This window comes from Corythoichthys intestinalis, chromosome 5, assembly GCF_030265065.1.
Source record: "Corythoichthys intestinalis isolate RoL2023-P3 chromosome 5, ASM3026506v1, whole genome shotgun sequence".
In the NCBI taxonomy this organism is placed as follows: domain Eukaryota; kingdom Metazoa; phylum Chordata; class Actinopteri; order Syngnathiformes; family Syngnathidae; genus Corythoichthys; species Corythoichthys intestinalis.
This window is the reverse complement of record NC_080399.1, coordinates 52,523,765-52,544,918: the sequence shown is the minus strand read 5'-3', so window position 1 is coordinate 52,544,918 and position 21,154 is coordinate 52,523,765. Positions and strand designations below refer to the sequence as shown.

Below are 21,154 nucleotides of genomic sequence, written 5' to 3'. Positions count from 1 at the left end.
CAACCATACTGATCCATATACAGTATAAGGCCCATCAGATTATAAGGCGCACTGTCTGCTTTTGAGAAAATAGCTGAACTGTGTATTAGTGAGTGTTTTCTCCAACAATTGTCTGGCAACCACTTCAGGTTGTACCCCGCCTCCTGTCTGTAGATTGCTGGGATTGATACATATTTTCAGAACAGGTACAGAAATTACTTAAATTCACACCTGTTTCTTTGTTATCATGCAAGTTGGAGAACCCAGACAGGAAAAAAAAAAAAAAAAAGAAAAACAGATACTAGGGAGAAAACTGGCAAAATCTACACAGCAAGGCTCAAACGATCAACGGCATACAAAAACGCATTCGTAATAAACTAATAAATGTTCATGATAAAAAACAAAACAAAAAAAAGAATCATTCAAGAGATCTCTTTTCTTTCATTTATTAATATTTTGATCGGATTTTTACATGTGAAATACATATTCAGCCCAACCCTGTGTAACATTGCACTTTAGTCTTTTCATGAAAGTCATTTAACACATTCATTTGCAGCTGATGATGGCCCCTTTGAAAAGCATTGAAGCACTAATTTGTGTTTAATGGTGGCCATAATATATTTTGGGGAGTAGTTAAAAATGCTTCTAAGGCCAATGTTGAGATATCATAATTTCAATTGTGTTTTCTTTTTCATAGTGTAACAATGCTTTTTGGGGATACCAGCAGTCATTTACAGCAGCCATATTTTGACTTTGTTTGCTACAAATACTCATACTCATACTAGCAGCATCCAACTTAACCCACATGCATTCATTTCCAGTGCAAATAATTAAAAATGAAAACAGGATAAATAAAGAACAGCAGCTTAATGCGTATCGAGCCACCCCTTAAAAAATTCAATTGTTGTGAAAAACAAGAAAATAAATGCTGTCTTAAATATACCGTACACTTTCAAATAACTTTTTTTTTTTAGTGCAATTCAACATGTCATACACCAAAGATAAATTGCACAGGGAGGGAGGGTCTACCTCAGATATAACTATTGTCTTCTCAAAGGAGAAGCCATAAACTTGTTTTCGGTTTTTCAAAAAACAGACCACTTCATTTTACTTCCAATAGGTTCAAATCAAAACAGACAAATGATCTATTGTAAGGCATCATAATATCATCAGTGTAAGAGTTTAATCAGGAGAATTTTAGCCAAATTTAGGGAGCCCCTAATTCTCATTCACACCAGAGTGTTTTTTGACAAGCAGATTCTCCTTCTGCTGTGCATCTTACTTTGGTGTGCTCCACTCCACCGCTAACAGTTGCTCTTCCTACATTCCTATGGTCATCCACATATTGCATTCTGTACAGTATTGCACAATTCATATAAATTATGTATACTACCACTGTAAGTAAAAGTATACAATATATTATGCATTGTTGGTATTTTAAACTGAATGGTTTTACAGAAGAGTATAATTTAGGATTTCTTTTCATTGCAAATAATACCCTAACTATTTCATATATAGTTGTATAAGTCATGAAATGCTGAATATCACTAAACCCAGACGAAAATACAGGAGGAAATTTGGAAGCTAGGAAAGGCAATGTTTAAATGTCTCATATGGATGCATATTCTTAAGGTGGTCCAAATCTACAGTAAACAAGCAAGTGGAGAATGCCCTTAATTAAGAATCAACAAATACTTGACCATAACTGTTTGTAGATTGTGCAAAAATGCAGTAGTTTTGTTGGTTCAGTCAAATTGAAAAGTAATCTTAGTCATTGAAACCACACATGTAAAGAGACAAACTAACCCTAGCTATGTGTCAGACCTATACTTGTACAATACATCGATTGGATGTTTATTAAACCTCCTATGCTGTAAAACAACTTAAAATTGTTTAAAAATTGATTTTTGAGTGGCTTTATTCCATACTTTCATTATAAAATATCCCTATTTAGTAATGACAAATTGCCTTTTATTAAGTTTAACACACAAGTTATTTTTGAATTTTTTTTTCAGACCAAATTAAAATATAATACTAATACAGAAAAAAAAAAAAATTGACGCTGTCACATCCTGTTTACTCACTCAGATAATCACACTGATTTGTATTTAGTACAAATGCTTTCTTGTGTACAGTTGTAATAAGTTGATTCTAGAAGGAATAAGTCACTTCCATAAGTAGGAATTCCCTCTCACAGAAAGACTAAAGTGCTTGAGTCTAGCATGCACTGTGTGCACCTAGCTGATAAAAGAATCTTGATTTGCTAAAATCAATCCCATTGAAGAAAAAAATGACATAACTGGTACAAATATGAAAAAGTCTTCATTTCGTTGTATATTATGCAAAGAATGCTAATCAAATAAATACCCTGGGCGGCCGGAAGGATCAAATTCATGCAGGGTAAGATGTATCTGCGGCCTAAAGAGAAAATATAATCAATAGTGTTACACAGAGAAAGACGATCGATCATATTGAAAATAATTGTAACTTTTTAAATAGTATAAGCACAACAGTCTTGAGAATGTCTGTGTTTGAACAAGTAAAAATATATGGCTTTCAATAAAAGTCAGTTCTTACAAGATATTTACCAGAAGTCCCTTTCAACATGGAAAAACAATTTTTGTAATTCTAATGTTATGTAGCTTATTACACATTAAAATCAGAAGTCTTCACAGTTCGGAGGCCTATTTTATTTATTGGTTTTGAGCTGCATTACTTCATCCAATTCTGTTCAGCAAAAATGTTACATTTTAAAAGTAACGTAATGTCTTTGTTAGGAGTTTAATCATGGCACCATATTTGAACAATATTTTAAAAATAAACAACATTCATCTAAACCCAAAAAAATCATTAAATAACATGGCAACATTATTAACTTCCATTTGAAAAAGGATAACTCACTGCACAGACATCACTGTTTTTCACAAGCAGATGCTGGAAAAGCCTCAGGTTCATGGTTTTGGAACACATACTGTGAAGTAACAGAAATATGCACCACAATGCGGCCAATATCAATGTTCAATCATACATGGAAACGCTGACTTGGATAGTCCCTGAAACAGACATTAGACACCTGATAGGGCAGAATTTTATTCTAGTAAAGACTGGCAAAATGGGCATTCAGCAACTTACTGATTTAAGGTTGGACTCCATCTCATTAAAGCTCCATTCAGGCAGAGGAAGGTTAACACTGAAGGGCTGAAACATAAGGAAGACAAATGAGTGTTTTTGCTTTTAGGGCAGGGAATAGTGACAGGAGATATACTGTCCATTGTCAGTACCGTATTTAAAACAAAAATGCCAAAGAACTATCTGCCAAACTGGACATTTTTGGTCTAACAACAATGTAAATAGCTCAACCCATGCTCAGGTCCACATGGTCAATTTTTTATATCTAAGCATGCATACATTTTATTTGCTGATTTTGACTTAAACACTTTGGTTCATTTCAGTGAGTTATTTGAAATACAAATAATTCTACAAGTCTTGTAAAGAAACATACTGAATATACAGTACAGTGCATTGAAAAAGAATTTATACCCTTTCTAAAATTCTTTTTTTTGTTGGTGCAGTTTCCCCACTTAAATATTTAAGATCATTAAACAAATGTAAGGTAAACAAAAACAGCAATCAAGAATAGGAGGAATAATTGTAACCAAAAGTTAGCAAGTGCTTGATGGCAACACTTTTCTGTACTTATAGGTAAAATCCTTAATAATACTTACACTTTGTTTGTTGTACTTTATACACTCAGTAAATTCCCCAAATCTGTTCGCTCCATAACTACTCTAAACAGATAAACACAAGGAATGTTCATGCTATTTTAGTTGCAAAATACATTCCATCAGGCCAATGCAATGAAAAAAAAAAAAAAAAAAAAAAGAGAATGAAAAAAAAAAAAAAAAAAAATCATTATAATTTTACGCAAAACTCCAAAAATGGGTCGGACAAAAGTATTAGCACCCTTTTAAAAATCATGTGATGCTTCCCTAGTTTCTGTAACTAATAGTACCTGTTACTTACCTGTGGCACATAACATGTGGTGGCAATAACTAAATCACACTTACAGCCAGTTAAAATGGATTAAAGTTGACTCAACCTATGTCCTGTGTCCTTGTGTGTGCCACACTGAGCATGGAGAAAAGAAAGAAGACCAAAGAACTGTCTGAGGACTTGAGAAGCAAAATTGTGAGGAAGCATGGGCAATCTCAAGGCTACAAGTCCATCTCCAAAGACCTGAATGTTCCTGTGTCTATCATGCGCAGTGTCATCAATAAGTGTAAAGCCTATGCCACTGTGGCTAATCTCCCTAGATGTGGACGGAAAAGAAAATTTGACGAGAGATTTCAATGAAAGATTGTGCAGATGGTGGATAAAGAACCTCGGCTAACATCCAAACAAGTTCAAGCTGTTCTGCAGTCTGAGGGTACAACAGTGTCAACTCGTACTATCTGTTGGTGTCTGAATGAAAAGGGACTCTATGGTAGGATACCCAGGAAGACACCACATCTGACCAAGAGACATGAAAAAGCAAGGCTGGAGTTTGCCAAAACTTACCTGAGAAAGCCAAAAATGTTTTGGAAGAAAAAAGTAGAGCTTTTTGGGAAAAGGCATCAACATATTTCCTGGCACAGCCAGACTTTTCTCCCTGTATTTTTCAAACACTGTGAGAAATAGTCTGGGACCCAGCCCATTAACGGCCTCTCGAGCAAGGTACAAAACCAATCAGATTCGTTTATTTGCGTGACGTGTTCTTAACGAGTAACGTCACTCTTGCGCGCCGAAAGTCGTCTCTACAACAACACAGATGGCGAACGGGAGAGCCGAGAATATGTTCCAATCCGCGGTAAAACCAGTTTTAAATTACCAAAAACACATCGAAACAAGTCATTGACAACAGTCAACATGGCTCGTGCTAGCTATGTTGAATAAGCATCTCCATTCTCCGCTCACGCTAATTACTTGTCGCTTTAACAACCTCAGGCTTCAACTGGGACCGTGTGCTTTGATCAGATGAGACCAAGATTGAGCTTTTTGAAACCAAACACTCTAAGGCTACGTTCATACTACAGGTCTTAATGCACGAATCTGATTTTTTCATGTTTTTCCGACTCGAGTGAGGCATTAACTTGACGGTCTGAACGTGACAAGTCGCATAGAACTGGACCATTTCAAATCTGATCTAGGTCACTTTCGTATGTGGTTCAAATCCGATCTGGCCCACATTTTTCCAGACTGTCGCGGCGGTCTGTACTGTCCAGTCTCTCAAATCGGGAATTCATGCAGCAATTACGTCATCAAAAAGATGATGAAAAAGAGATGCTACGGTAGCGGTGCAGCTATATGTTATTAGTGCCTAGCTTGCCTTGAACATGGCTTTTAGGAAGGGTCGGACTTGACAACAGTCATAAAAAAATAAAAATGGGTTGAGGATAAGCCTGAGAATGATCAGTTTTCTGTCTGCTCCATGTAAGCAATATTTCAACATTGCTTACGCAGCCGAGAGTCGGGGCAAACTGCCCATATGTGTGTGTGACATGAACGGACAGTGCGTGCATGCTTTGAATATAAGCCTAAACTGGGATTATTTATGTCTGTTATTTGTGTCCTCTTTTTAAAAAGCAAAATATGATATCCCTGGAATGACGGATGATAGCCAGCATGTGTTGTCATTTGTTTTGATGGTGCTGCGCATGCGGGTCATCTTGCTCAGCGCGTGTCGGACTGCGAATTAGTGCGCATGCGTAATACTTGAATGGTCTCAATGGACAAAGACAGTGAACGGGCACGCCAAAAAAACAGATATGACAAAAAAATCGGGTTTGTGCATTAAGACCTGTAGTATGAACCTAGCCTAAGTGGGTCTGGCGTGCCACGAAAGAAGCGCATGCTTAAAAGCACCTCATACCCACTGTGAAGTATGGGGGTGGGTCAGTGATGCTGTGGGGCTGTTTCGCTTCCAAAGGCCCTGGGAACCTTGTTAGGGTGCATGGCATCATGAATGCTTTGAAATACCCGGACATTTTAAATTAAATCTGTTGCCCTCTGCCCGAAAGCTGAAGATGGGTCGTCACTGGGTCTTTCAGTAAGACATTGACCCTAAACATATGGCCAAATCTACACAGAAATGGTTCACCAGACACAAAATCAAGCTCCTCCCATGGCCATCTCAGTCCCCAGCCCTTGTTTTGTTGGCAAAAGGGGGTTGTACAAAATATTAACACCAGGGGTGCTAATAATTGTGACACACATTATTTGATGTCAAATAATTATTTCTTTATGTGGGATTTTTTCCCCACTGAATAAATGCACTTGTATGGAAGGTTGCATTTTTCTCTTTTTTTCCATTAAGGTCCCATATTATTTGAATTTTAAGAAAATTATTAGAAGCTAAAAAACACATATTAACCAGGGGTGCCAATAATTATGGAGGGCACTGTACACTGTAGGAAAGTCAATTACATGTTTCGGGCACTAATGGAGGGGCACTGCCCCACCTGCCTCTCCTCAATCTCTGCGTATGATTTTGTCCCACCGTACTTGACGGGGTTTGCTAACCAAGCTATTTGTGCATGCGGACGGACTGACAACAATGGCAACTGCGGGCAATATGGTACTATTTTAAGATCACGCAACTTTGTTTCATATTTTACATCTTTTTTTACATAAATTATTTTTACATTACGTGATTCTGTCATGTAAGCATGAAATTTGTGTGTATACTTGTGTGTCCTTACATCAATAACAGAACTGGTCCCTGGATCCATATTACTCTGCGGATGGCTCCTGAGTATGAGCTGCTGCAACTCCTCCAGGCTCATGTCCATATTTTCCACTGCATCAGTAGCACAATCCACTCTGCAAACACAAATACCCTTAGTGATGCGTTGTGTGCACATAAACATCTACGGCACGAAAGCTCTTACCTTTCTATAGCAGCTCTCTTAGTCTTCCTCTCTGTCATAGATGAAGTTGGAACTCTTCCCTCCAAGACAGACTGCACCATTGCAACAGGAAGGACGGGAGGTTCTGAGGGGCAGACCTCACAGGAGGAGGTCAATGCTAGTGTGTCTACTCCACCAACACTGCCTCCTTTCACTCCTCTCACTCCTGGGCTCACAGGCTCTTCTTTGATTAGCATCAGGCACTTTTCTCTATGAGTTAAAAAGAAATTAGGAGCATCTCCACCAAGTTAGTATGTGAACTACAGTGGTACCTCGACATACGATCGCTTCGACACACAATCTTTTCGACATCCGACGTAAAATCTGACTCACAATTTGTTTCTACATCTGATTACATGCTCGAAATACGACAATTTATGACAGCGCCGCAGCTTCTTTGTTTTGCCGGAAGACAGACGCACGGCAGATCTTTTTTTTTGTGAGAGAAATCAACATTGGGTCCAAGAAGGTTAGTGCAGGTGGGGAAAAGAGGAAAAGGTGACGCTTACCATTGAAATGAAGGTGGAAACCAAAGAAAATAGGAGCACGGTGTGTGCATCCATGAACTGGCTCGACAATACGTCTGTAGAATGTCGATCATGACGGTCGTCCACTGACCTCGGTTCGTAAGTCTTTGTAAGTTAAGGTGACAATATTATTGTGGTAACATCGCCAAAGAAATCGCCAGCTTTGTCAGGTTTCTAATCATTTATTCCATGAACTTGTGCAACACAACACGCCTACTGTCCGCTGCAGTTGACACCAGCGGCCAGCCAGCAAAAAAACATTAAAAGAGAAAGTAAAATAGAACTGCTTATCTCACTGTCACGTCAGCTACGCGGTGCGTTCAGGTACAGCAAAAAACGTCCGCCACATTAGAACCCAAATCGTTACATTATTACAGGAATTATTAGCATTATTATATTATTATTCCGATTTTTATGATAATTTATTTGTTTTGCTATGTGTAATTGCCATTTGTAATAGTACAAGCAGTATTTATTCAGGATTTAGTGTGGGTTTTTAAGGCTGTGGAACGAATTAATGGAAATATAATTTATTCTTATAGGAAAAACCTGCTCGACAAACAAACATTTTGACTTACTAATAAGGTCCTGGAACGAAATAACTTCATATATAGAGGTACCACTGTATATAGGCTACATTTTTAAGTCTTTCTACAACATTGTCATGTTTTATTTGAGTGGCGAAATGACACCGTTCAAAAAAATGAATAAACAAACACAAACAAATTCTCTTGCAGACCCCATTACATATCTCACACTTCTGTCTTTCATAGTGTAAAGATGATATGATACGAGATGAGCAATCCAAGGGCAAATCTGCTTAAAAATGCTAAAAAATGCTTCAGGGGGAAATAAACCCAAGGAGCAGTCTTTTCGTATGCAGTCCAAATCTAGTCCAATGCAAATATGCTCCAAACAAATGAACGTTTTTAAACCAGGTTTTTGTAATTTTATGGCCATGTAATTATGCGCTTCAGAAAGCGTGTGGGATGTGTTTCTTATAGGCATGAACACTGACTCCTTCACCCCAATAAGCATGCTTCTTTATATTACATTAAAACACCAGCAAACCTTTCTATGCAGTTTGACTTGTACTTAACTAAAGGACAAACTGGTATTATAGGGTGGTTTCACCCCCCCTGAATAATTTGTTGATGTTTTATTTAAAAAAAAAAAAAAAAAATACTAAAAATGCTGACGTTTTCACTTTGAAGTTGCCAGGATATTAGTTTAAATCAATAATTGTATAACCTATCATGATTAACGTAAATATAATCATAAACCTATCAGTTTCCCCTCACTTCATAGAGTAAGGTAGAGAAAACCTTTAGTGCGTAGTTATTCTATCCATTCCACTTGTTCATATAGAGAACGCCTACATTACTGAAAATCCAGTGCGCGTTTTCCCTGTCATCTTGCCCGCAGTTGGTACCAGACTACCGGCATGTGTGTGTACCTCTGACGCACACAGAGCAGAACGTTGATAGATGGATGAAGGATGGATATAAGAAGGTTTTCCAAGAAAATGAGTGTTTATCACTGCTGATAGTAACAGTTAGCTCCAGCCCCTGACTAACAGCAGAAAGTCCCACGTGATTAATAAGCCAACTGCTCCGTGTTTGACAAATAAAAAGCTGGCTCGCACACTACAGACAATCTCTGCGCACGTCTTACCTAGTTAAAACCCATCTCTAAAATAACGCTGCTACTTAGCTAGCTAATTAGTCTGAAATGCATTGTGAAGGTCCTGGTTGTCTATAGAGTTAAGTGCGCACTCTTTTTATCACTATCTTTAAGGTGACTTCCTTCTGGAGTATCAGCTGTGTTTCTCACTTTACGCATAGATGAGTACAGGAGCTGAGCTCATTCACTTTTGATTGTCATCAGTGGATAGTCATAATAATAATCGATTGACCACCTTTATTGACCTGTAGGAGTCAGAGCAGAGTGATAGACCGATTTGCCACCCTCAAAAACAGTCGACATTCTTCGATGCTTCCATCTACCAAGTAACTTGCAATTGCAACCATTTTCCCCCTAGTTGTTCTACTGTATAAGAAATAGACTGAAACAACAACAGCAATACTACTAACAATAATAATAACGAATAAATGATCAATCTTTGTTATCTGTTTGTGAAGTTTTGTGCTTCTACGCTACATTCACTTACATCCTGTGCATCTCCTGGGGGCTAAGTCCCCCCTGTTCTTAAAACCTAGTGACGCCCCTGCTTGGTTTTAAGAAGTAAAGTATAAGCAAACCATTCTGGGCAGATTATGAGGGCTATCTATGCTTTAAAATGGGTGTTTGCTTTCCACCCTGATTATTCGGTACATTTGTGTTACACCACATGGCGGAAGAGGAAATAGGCTACTGTAAAAAGTAAAAAGTACAGTACTATACGGTAATATGTTTGGAACTTTTGTTCAAATAATCAAAAAAAAACAAAAACTTTTTTTTTTTTTTTTCAGTATCGAATATGTGATCGGGACATCAATACTGTTTATGTTAACAAATGTAATACACTTTATTAAGAACACTCACCTGGTCTCATCAGACTGCATCTGTAGAGACATGTTGGCTTGGGACATGTCTGTTACATCTGATATGATCGGTCCACTTGTTAGCCCAGTTGTAGAACACGAAGCAACATCACTAGATGGCTGACAAAGAAAGTCAAGTCAAGATTGTTTGCAGTACAAAATCCTCAGTTTTACCAGCAATTTGCAAATATCAACAAAATCCTAAGGAAGAAACTTTGAAAAGTGATCAGAGATGATGTGTGTGTGGTGACACACACCAACAAATGAATGTTTCTTTTACAAAGCAGTGCTTCCATCTAGTGTTGACATAAAATATAGTAACAACTGCAGCATGTGTTAATAGAGAATAAAGGATTTAAGCAAATTTTCTCTGGTCATGCGCGCAATCTATGTGCCACAAAAATAAGGGTTTATTGTAGTTTGTTCATTTAAAAGAGACATTATAGAAACATTAAATACTGCATACTGTCTATGTGTGAAAAGTAAATTTGAAGTGCAAATTTTTGCATTGTGCATGTAGGTGTATATATAAAGAAGTTTTTTTTGTGTCAATAGCACACTATCTTGCCACACATGTTAATGTTTGTACCAGCACATTTAATTTTGGAAAAAAATCTAAAACATTAATGTGAAATGTATTACGTAAGCTTTACTGTACATATTCTCTCACCGATTGGATGTAGAACGGTTCCTGCATTGGTTCCATCGGGTTATTATGGCTGAACTTGGTGGCAGGTGGGCTAACAGATCCATCATCCAACATTAATGGCCTGAAAAAATAATGAAGTTTTGATAAAGTATGATAAATATCTAATTCACAGCTGTCGTAGTATGTTGTCAATCTCCATCTAAGCAGACACATATTGTTTTTTATGTCTATTTGCATTGACTATGGGAAGACAGTACGTGACAGTCATATTTGAAATAGGGTGGGTGGAAGGAGTCTTAAATTTAGGGAATATAGCTGAAAATGTCATGTTTTTTAGATGTATTTATTTATTATTATTATTATTATTATTATTATTAGAGCCTACAGATGTATAAGTAGTTAATATGACAGCAGAAAAGTTGACAAAAATATTTTATATACACATCTGAGATAACAGTGATCTCCCAATCAAGTCAAACCGTGGCAAAGCATCTTGCAACTTTGCCAGGTAGCATGCTGACCCTGAAATGCCTGTTCTGTTGGCACCTTTGTGTGAGAACGTGCCTTTCCCACTGCTGTGGCAAGGCTGAACCAGCATTTTACATACATTGGCTGTAGCAGGGTCATGCACTCTGTTCTGCCTCCCATCTCTGTGTGTGGGTGCCTGACTGATTCAGCACTTGTGACCATTGATACAGCTTGATGGTTCAGTTTGTCAGCTGAGCCAGCCCTTCCCACTGCCCCACCGCGGCCCCGTTTGTCTGACTTTTGTTGATTGGTACCCCGCTGATGTGCATGTGCATGTGTGTGTCAGTACTCACAGCTTTCTCTTCAAGCTTACAGTGCCGGGTGTTTTGGACTGCATCTGGCTGAACAGAAACTGAATTAGCTGGCAAAGAGAAAAAAAAAGCACAGCATGAATCAGCAATCCTTTCTAAGCGTTCAGTCTTTATTGCTCATGCTTTCTCATATACAGTACACACAACGTTCACATACTCCATGGATATTAAAGTTTAATATATTTACTTCAGAGGTGAAGTAACGACTGTAGTCAGGTATAACACTTGTAAGGTATACAGGTCTATGGGACCCATTTTCCCCACAACATGGGTCAGGACTCGAATACCATGCGGGTTAAAGTGAGTTAAAACTGAAGAACTTTTTTGTCAAGGCATCTTGAAGCAATTTCACAGTCTTAGAAAGAACATAAAGTTAAATAAAGTTAATGTAGTTAATTTTACATATTCACTCATCTGCTAGATAGCTAATAATTTTACAGAATAGTCACTCGAAATCAAACAGGTTTAGTCAAATCCCTATGAATAATCAACATCAAGTTCAGCAATTGCCCTATCCTCCCTACAGACTGACCTTGTTCATGACCTTCTGTTGCTGCGAGTGATTTTGTCTGAGTGAGACCACTTCCCTCCACAGAACCTCATTCTGCCTGCAAACAGTCCAGGAAAAAGTTTTGATCACCATGTATATAAAACATAGAGCTTTGCTTTGGATGTCACAATATAAATTACATATGCACACAACATATACAGTACATATATATGGGACGTCCCGATCGCATATTTTTGCACCCCAGTCCTAGTCACCTGATTTTGAGAATCTGCTGATATCGAGTCCCAATGCGATACCAAAAAAAAAAAATGTCCACTAAAATTCACGGTGTAATGCTCTCACTTACACAATGAGTTGCCACAGCACAATTATGTAAGTTTAATGATGATTGACACGTTTGTGCTTATGATAAAAAAGATACCAAGCCTCTCTGGCAAGATCAAAGTTATAAACCTATAATTCATCGTTAACTTTAGTACCAAACGCAAGCTAGGCAGTTTGGCCGCAATGCTTAGCAGTAGAAGCTGTGCTGCTGTACGAGCGCGAAGCAGAAAAACATAAATACATATTTTTTTCTTAAAAACCTGATCTTTTTAACCCAATTCCGGTCCTCTGAAATATGCCGCGATCAGCCCAATTTCCGATCATGTGATTGTATCGGGACATCCCCAACCAAGGGCGTAGGTTTGCATAGAGACAGTAGGGGCATAACACTACCAACTTTTCATGATGCTCAAATTGTCCCCACCAACTTTTAAGTAACCTTGTTTGCATTTTGTAATGCGTTCAGTTATATAGGTGATTTAGATTGGATTTTTTTATGTTGTAGGGAGAGAACTGACCATACCATTATTAAGTGATTTATTTTCATTATGTTCAGACGTGCATTTACCATTTTTCACTTGCAGAATGTGCTGGTCCATTTTCTCCCCTCAAACGTGTGTTTGATTGGCTGATGGCTTGCTTTTTTTTATTTTTTTTTAATTTTTTTTATTTTCTGTATTTTCTACATTATTTATTTAAAAATATTTTTGTTTGCAGCCTATGCAGACATTTTTTCAGAAAATCATACATTAATCATAGTCAAGGTAAAAAGTTTTCATTTTTTGTTGAGTTTATCAGTGTTTTTGAACAAAAGCAGTACTTTTTTTTATTACCCTAAGTTTTTTCAGTTATATATTTATTTAGAGAGCTAATGTTGAGGCGTCTCAAGACAAATGTTTATTTTTTGAATTCCTGGATAGTTAGATTAGTATAGATTATATTACATTATAGTATATTATATTATATTATATTAGATTAGATTAGATTAGATTAGATTAGATTAGATTAGTTAGATTATTAACAAGTGTGTATACTGTATATTGTATATGTTAATATAATCTATGTTTAAATATTGCAATCTAAATTTGCTAATACATCCAGACATTTACTGTGGAAGTTTTCAAAATGTTTCTTTAAGAGTTTTTGAAAACAAAGGTTTGAATCGAATGGTGTACCACCTGAACCAATCCACATGAAATTTAGTATAAGTCAATACAGATTTATTTTGCATTGATCATTTAGCCTATCAATGAATTCAGTTCTTATTTGTGAGAAATGTAGCCCTGACCCCCGTTCACCCAATCTGTTTGGTCTTATTAATGTCTCGGACCCAGCAAAAAGTGTACGTGCCGGTTATGCTGCTATATTGCCCCTACCAATGTTGAGACCAAACCTACGCCCTTGTCCCCAGCATATTGAAAAGATTGAAAAATAACTCCCTATTTCATAATCCTTCATACTTTATCTAGATGTAATATTCTTCTCAATTTTTTGGGGTATGTTCCTTAATGTATGGCAATTAAATCCATGTTCTCATTTTCTTTTCAGATCTGTTAATTTGTTTGAGATTTCAAAGCCCTACGGCAATGGCTGGACGTGGTTTGGAGATCCATTGTTCAAGTGCAAAGATAGTGGAGAACATTTAAAAAGAAGAAATTCTTAAGTTGAGACTAAGACGATTAGGACTTGTCATAAAAACTCATAACCACAGGATCTGTGGCTGATACCCAAAGAAGCGGTCGCCCTTCAATTTCCAGAGACCTGAGGGTAGTGCAAATTGTTCAAGAAATGTACCAGTAGCCTGAAAAAGTCATTTTTGTAGGTCTCTGAAATCTCAAACAAATGATCAGATCTGGAGAGAAAATGAGAACACAGATTTAACTGCTATACTAAATCAAGGGACATACACAAACAACTGAGAACAATATTAAAACATTTGAATAAATTATAAGTATTTTTGAAAACGGGAGTTACTTTTCAATCACCTCCGGATCAAGAGGGAGAACATGCAATCCAAACTCAAAACGCTTGAGGCTAGATATGAATCCAAGACCTCAGAACTGTGACGAGGATGTACTAACAACTCAGACGATGTTATATATACCAGCAAAACTGTTTATGTTAATGCCACAATCGCTATAATGGTGTACAGTAATTTTCGGTATCTTCCGAAATTCATGTTATTTGTTGGGTATCGATGATCAAATAGTTTTAAAGTACTTCAAAGTAGTTGTTTTACCGCCATCCAAACAGAGCATTTTGAAATAACTAAATATGACCGCTTTAATTTTGGGAGATTAGTGATCAATCGATCCTTAAAAATATAACCGATCTTGTCACCGATCGTGTCTACTTCCTAAAGCGCAGAGGTTTCTCCTGCATGAGTCTAATGATGCTTGGGTGAATGAGAACCAGAGAGCTCCACACTCTCCACATGATTGTAGGGGGGGCAGCCCCGTGGTCGTTCACAAACCAACTATATGTACATTTTGCATTAATAATACTAGTAGGCTTTATGAACATTTCAAAAATCTAATTCATTGTAGTTTGAAAGATTTTTCTAATATTTTTAGTATTGTTTTTGAGTTTTCTATTAAAATGTTCTATGAGTGAAAAGTTTTTCTGTAAAATCTGCACTAAAACAAGACACGGTGTTACTGACCAAAAAATGATTTTTTACAGCACGTTCTTTAATATAAACCTATAGGATATAATTTTTGGATATTGTATTGTATTTTTCAGTATAGTTAAAACTGTTTTTGTATGGATATTTTGCACTCACCTTTTGCATGGAAGCCATTGTAGACCTTATAAATGAATTGGTGTTGCATGACGTGATACAAACAAAGTAGTTTTACTACAAGAGGAGTATTCCCCAAGGACTTTCAAACTATTTCAGCATTAAAAGTTATTCAGATGTGAGAAAACAAAGACTTAAAAAGCTTATAGACCTGATATAATTTTGTAGTTCTCTAGATTATTTATAAAAAAATTAATTTAAACCATGTGATTTTCTTTTTGCAAAGCAAAATACTGCTACACTTATATTTTTGGTGAAGAGTTCAAAACAAGTTAACAGTTATAGTGCTGGCCAAAAGTATTACCCCTGCAATCCTGTCAGATAATGCTCAATTTCTCCCAGAAAATTATTGTAATTACAAATCCTTTGGTTGTAATATATTCATTTATTTTTCTTGCAACGAAAAAACACCAAAGAGAATGAAAAAAAAAAAGTCATTATCATTTTACACAAAACTCAAAAAATGGGCCGGACAAAAGTATTGACACCTTCAGCCTAATACAAGTAGCACAACCGTTTAGACAAAATAACTTTGAACAACCGCTTCTGGTATCCATCAATAAGTTTTTTACAGTGCTCTGCTGGAATTTTATACCATTCTTCATTGGCCAACTGCTCTAGGTCTCTGAGATTTGGAGGATGCGTTCTCTAAACTGCCATTTTCAGATCTCTCCACAGGTCTTCTATGGGATTCAGGTCTGGACTCATTGCTGGCCACTTTAGAAGTCTCCACTGCTTTTTCTCAAACCATTTTCTAGTGCTTTTTGAAGTGTGTTTTGGATCATTGTCCTGCTGGAAGACCCATGACCTCTGAGGGAGATACAACTTTCTCACACTGGGCCTTACACTACTGTTTAAAAGTTTGGGGTCCAAGCGACCCCAAACTTTTGAACCGTCGTGTACATAATGAAAAATCACATATGATACACGACGGTTCAAAACTTTGGGGTCGCTTAGACCCCAAACGTTTGAACGGTAGTGTACATTATGCTGCAAGATTTGTTGGAAGTCTTCATAATGCCAGGCACACGGTCAAGCAATCCAGTGCCAGAGGCCAGAGGCCAACCCCAAAACATCAGGGAACCTCCGCCATATTTGAGTGTGGGGACCGTGTTCTTTTCTTTGAAGGTCTCGTTTCTTTTTCCTGTAAACTCTATGTTGATGCCTTATCCCAAAAAGCTCTACTTTTGTCTCATCTGACCAGAGAACATCCACTGTTGTACCCACGAACTGCAGGACAGTTTGAACTTATTTGGATGTTATTCGAGGTTCTTTATCCACCATCTACACAATCTTTCGTTGAAATCTCTCGTCAATTTTTCTTTTCCATCCACATCTAGGGAGGTTAGACACAGTGCCATAGGCTTTACACTTATTGATGACACTGCGCACGGTAGACACAGGAACATTCAGGTCTTTGGAGATGGACTTGTAGCCTTGAGATTACCCATGCTACCTCACAATTTTGCTTCCCAAGTCCTCAGACAGTTCTTTGGTCTTCTTTCTTTTCTCCATGCTCAATGTGGTACACACAAGGACACAGGACAGAGGTTGAGTCAACTTTAATCCATTTTTTACTAGCTGCAATTGTGATTTAGTTTTTGCCACCACATGTTATGTGCCACAGGTAAGTAACAGGCACTGTTAATTACACAAATTAGAGAAGCATCACATTATTTTTCAAAGGGTGCCAATACTTTTGTCCGTCCTATTTTTGGAGTTTTGTGTAAAATGATTATGATGTATTATTTTTTTCATTCTCATTTGTGTTTTTTTAATTGCAAGCAAAATAAATGACGCTATTACTACCAAAGCATTTGTAATTGTAATCATTTCCTGGAAGAAATTGAGCATTATCTAACAGAATTGCAGGGGTGCTGATACTTTTGGCCAGCACTGTACCACTTGCACAGCATGTTTTTCGAAGGTGAAAAATGTGATACTAAATGAAGTTATACATTAGAAGTTTGAAAAACTTTTTTTTTTTTTAAACTTTTGAATTACTTTAAAAAACTATTACATCAATGAAAAAAAAAAATACCGGTAGTCTCATTTCACAGGTAACGTTCAGTGTTTTGCAATTTTTAAAAAGATGACAGAGTGAATATCAAAGGCGTATGCTGTTGTTTGGGAAAACATCTGAATCATGAATCAGCAAAAATCAGGATCGGCAGATAAGGCTTTTTAAAAAATGGCCAGAAAATTATGATCAGTGCACCCCTATAAATGTGGTCTTTGAAGTCATTTGCGCATATTTAATTATGCTGTATTATTTTGCATGTTGGCCAAGCTTAATATTACTATAAATAGCTCATGGCTATGGTTGAAGTCAAGTCATCGTTGTTTCTAACATCATTTTAGTTTGGTCACAAGAATATATTGTACGACGAAATGTCGTGCACATGCATTTGTGTTTATACTTGTGTATGTGCATGTATGTGTGTGTGTGCTAGTCAGGTGAGCAGGTGAACATTCTCTGCTCACATTAACAAACAATGCTGAGTACAATGAAGTAGCAGCACACAAAGGACACAGCGGCAACTGAACAACAATAGCCTCTAGAGAGATAGAAATGTACTGGTTGACGTGTTCTATCATATTCACAGGAGTAACATGCGTTTGTTTTCCCCCCCGTTTTCTTTTAAATGACAGTAAAATAATTTATTTTTACTTTTAAAAATTATTGGAATATCTTGCCTATCAGATAATTTTAAGCACATCAATTATTTAATTGCATTTTTAGTGATTTGTTATATTGTCTGGATTAGTCAACCAGTATTGCTCCGTGATTATGTGAGGCACTCATAAGATGTTTACTTACTGCTTCATGTCCTGCATCTGACACTCCATGTTGTCCTGTTGTGTTCTTAGTAACTGAACTTCATACAGTAGTTTACTGAGGTCCTCTTGACGAACTTTGGTCTCTTCGCTCTTCACTATTGATACCTGCGTACATGGTCATACTATGAGACAGGGTTTGTTTTGGACGAGTAGTCCTGATTTTTTTTCTCTGACCATTATACATCCATAAAATACCTTCCTCTTGATGTGTTCCAGCATATGTTCATGCCCTTGGAGGAAGTACAAATGTTGGAACTCTGTATCATCTCTCTCGGGCTTGACCAGACCACTTTGCTCAATATTTACAACTTTACGAAAGCCATCTGGACACACAGCCAAAATAGAATAGAAATGCATTAGGGGATAAGATGGGGGGAAAGGGATGGCTGGTTAAGTAACAAAGACTCACACATGTTGAGCTGCCGGACAAAGCTTGCCATATTATTGTGTTTGAAGTACTTCGGTAAAACTTCCTTGGCAAATCGACCCTGGTCAAACACATGGAAACTGGTTCCAGTCTGAAAGAGACAAATAATTTGTCATCATTTCCTATTTCAGTTCATCTAATCTAATCTACTGTATGATTTTAATGCTATTGCTTTTTCCGATTTCTATTTTTAAGGTAATTATATTGTGGAAATCCCCAGAATACCAAATAAATAATGATTAAGTAATGCATGAATGCACTGACAGATAAGTAACCTGTGAATCGATATCACATTGGGTAATCAAGATATTTGCCGTTACCAGGTAGCTCTTAGACTAACATGTACATACGCAATTGTTATTTTTAGGATTAGGATGGAAACATTATGCCCTCTCATAAAAAACCTACAGTAATCTCTTGAACTGACTGTTTTTTGTCCTCTTTGGTATTTAGCAACTATTCATTTGTGTGGCCCGTAGTTGTCACATGAAATTGAAGTTTTAGAATTAATTATATTAACTGTACACAAAAAGCATACAGCATATTAGTTCTTTGTTTACAACTGTCCAGTAGATATTTTTGGATACTCACAGCACTCCAACAGATAAGGTGGTTGGTGTCTGGATCCTCCACAAGAGTCCACAGTTTGGTGAGAAAAGCTGGAACATTGCTGGTGTAACTGCCATCTACACCCATAGCCCCTGGAGATTCCTGCATGCTGACTGAGCCCACTGCCACAGATGGTCAGAACAAAAAAAAACAGATGTTTTTGCTTGAGAATGAGGAACACCTGTATACAATATGTATGTGTGCCAATTCCTGACACTAGTCCATGTTGGAGAAATCCACTTGTGGAAATCCGTTACTGATATTCCCAAATTTGCTTGAGTCTATGTAATTCCATGCCTTCCAAGCAAAGCTTAATTTGTTAAGTCCAGCTTTGTATTTACCTTGCCTTGACTGGGTTTTCGAATATCCTCAAAATAACTATATGAATCTCTCAGTAGGTGTTTTCAGTTATTCCCATAATTTTTCTGCCCCCTCTCTGTTCTCTCTGCCCCATTATCATTCAACTGAATGTCATCACAGAAGGTCCCTGTCAGCACCAAACACCCCTGACACACATACGCACAATACGTGCCCACCCCTCCACGCACACACACACACACACACACACACACACACACACACAAGCTTTGAAATCCCCTGGCCTCCAGCTAACAATTTGCTGTAGAAACTAAAACAATCAGCATCCATACAAATGATTAGATAATATGCCATTTTCCAATCCCCAGATAGTATAATGTCAATAGAGTTGTATAAAAGTTAGTGTTAGTGAGATGTGAAAACATGCTTCTGTCTTGTTGTACAGTAGATATCAAGTTATAACTGAGTCACGAGAGGTTATGGCTCCACAGGATTGGGACTAAATATGAATTTGTGTAATGATTTATATACTAATAATCCATAAGAAAAGGGTTTTTATTTCACATGGAGCTTCTTTAGACAGTTTTTAATTTTAGATGAAGGTCAATATAAAAATACATAAATAAATACATACATACTGTATTGATGATTAACTGTAATCATTTATCTTCTGATTTTTAAAATGCCTGACAGCAAAAAGCATGTTTATTTCATATTTCACATGGTATTTTATGCCCGTGAATGAAATGGACCGCTTGGATGTGTGTGGAAGCGATTGTTTTATTTATTCAATTTTTTGAATCCCATGCCATGAAAATGAATAACTTCCTGTTTTTAGGAGGAATGCGAATGGGACATCATCCGGGTCAGCATCTCACAATACAGCATTGCCTTATAGCAGGGGTCCCCAAACTACAGCCGTGGGCCGGATGCGGCCCGCCTCCACATTTTGTCCGGCCCCCTGAACAATACCAGAGAGCATTTTGATTTTTTTTTTTTCTCTCATAGTGTTATTTATTTCCTGGCTTTTTTCTGTGAGGAACCCAGAGAGGGTTATTTGGTTATTATCTATTTAATTAATAGTGTTCTTATTATTTATTATTATTATATTATATTATATATTATTGTTATTTTTATTTTATTTACTTGGGTTCCGTGAAGAATCCAGAAAGGGTTATTTGATTGTGGCTTTCTGAAAAACAACAATTTTCTACGTTTTGGCACTCCTGCAATCGTCACAATTTTTCTGTTACAAACTGACCCCGGTCCCTCATCAGAGAAGGGAAAAGTTATGTGGCCCTCACAGGAAAACGTTTAGGGACCCCTGCCTTATAGCATGCAGATGGACTGCGGATTCAGCTGATTTTGCAGATTAATTTGTTTATTTTTTGCACCACGCCAGCCAAATGTGCTGCTGGGTTTTGTTGCTGCACTAGGTTTTGGGTTTCAAAACCCCCCACCCCAAGCTTGGCCAAAACAAATCTGACAACTGTCGGACCATTGGACTTACGAGGAAGTGAGTAAACATCGTATTTTGTATTATGTCAGACACTGGGATCATACTGTAAAAAATTGCTGTAAATTTACGGCCAATTTTGAACACAAAAATACCGTTTTTGTGTTTAACAGTTTGTTACTGTAGTTAGCAATGCATTGTGGGTTACCAGCATTAAAGCAACAAGACAAATGCTGTAAACGGTATGTTAATGTTTCAATTCCATGACACTACCGTATTTTTTGGAAACTGAGTTTTGACTGGAAATTTGGAGCATGGTCAGAAATCTGACATCTTTTACATTGTGGCAATATAGACTATGTTTTTTGCCAATTTAAATTAAAATAA

At 37.1% G+C, this 21,154-nt stretch overlaps 1 protein-coding gene across 4 annotated transcripts; it reads right to left on the bottom strand.

The window, feature by feature from the left end:
- Positions 1-425: 425 nt before the first annotated feature.
- On the bottom strand, positions 426-19,459 carry hsf4 (heat shock transcription factor 4). 4 transcript variants are annotated; one of them, XM_057836913.1, is made up of 14 exons: positions 19,335-19,459; positions 18,976-19,115; positions 18,367-18,475; positions 18,153-18,280; positions 17,938-18,062; positions 12,014-12,089; positions 11,464-11,531; positions 10,664-10,763; positions 9,995-10,113; positions 6,906-7,133; positions 6,717-6,837; positions 3,112-3,177; positions 2,857-2,950; positions 426-2,399 (listed from the first exon to the last, which is right to left on the bottom strand). In XM_057836913.1, exons 2-13 carry the CDS (start codon positions 19,099-19,101, stop codon positions 2,891-2,893), a joined length of 1,326 nt encoding a protein of 441 aa, XP_057692896.1. In that variant the 5' UTR covers positions 19,102-19,115; positions 19,335-19,459; the 3' UTR covers positions 426-2,399; positions 2,857-2,890. The 4 variants fall into 4 exon arrangements, with proteins under 4 accessions (XP_057692896.1, XP_057692895.1, XP_057692897.1 ...); XM_057836912.1 differs by having other exon boundaries at positions 18,976-19,442; XM_057836914.1 differs by having other exon boundaries at positions 426-2,397; positions 2,881-2,950; positions 18,976-19,442.
- Positions 19,460-21,154: the final 1,695 nt, after the last annotated feature.

What these genes read in the sequence shown, in the direction of transcription:
- hsf4 (XM_057836913.1), bottom strand. Translation starts at nt 19,101, where the DNA reads ATGCAGGAATCTCCAGGGGCTATGGGTGTAGATGGCAGTTACACCAGC. An exon ending in ATGCAGTCTGATGAGACCAG is followed by an intron (nt 7,134 to 9,994) that starts GTGAGTGTTCTT and finishes TTTAACTCATAG; the next exon opens with AGAAAAGTGCCTGATGCTAA. An exon ending in TGGAGTCCAACCTTAAATCA is followed by an intron (nt 2,951 to 3,111) that starts GTAAGTTGCTGA and finishes GTTACTTCACAG; the next exon opens with TATGTGTTCCAAAACCATGA.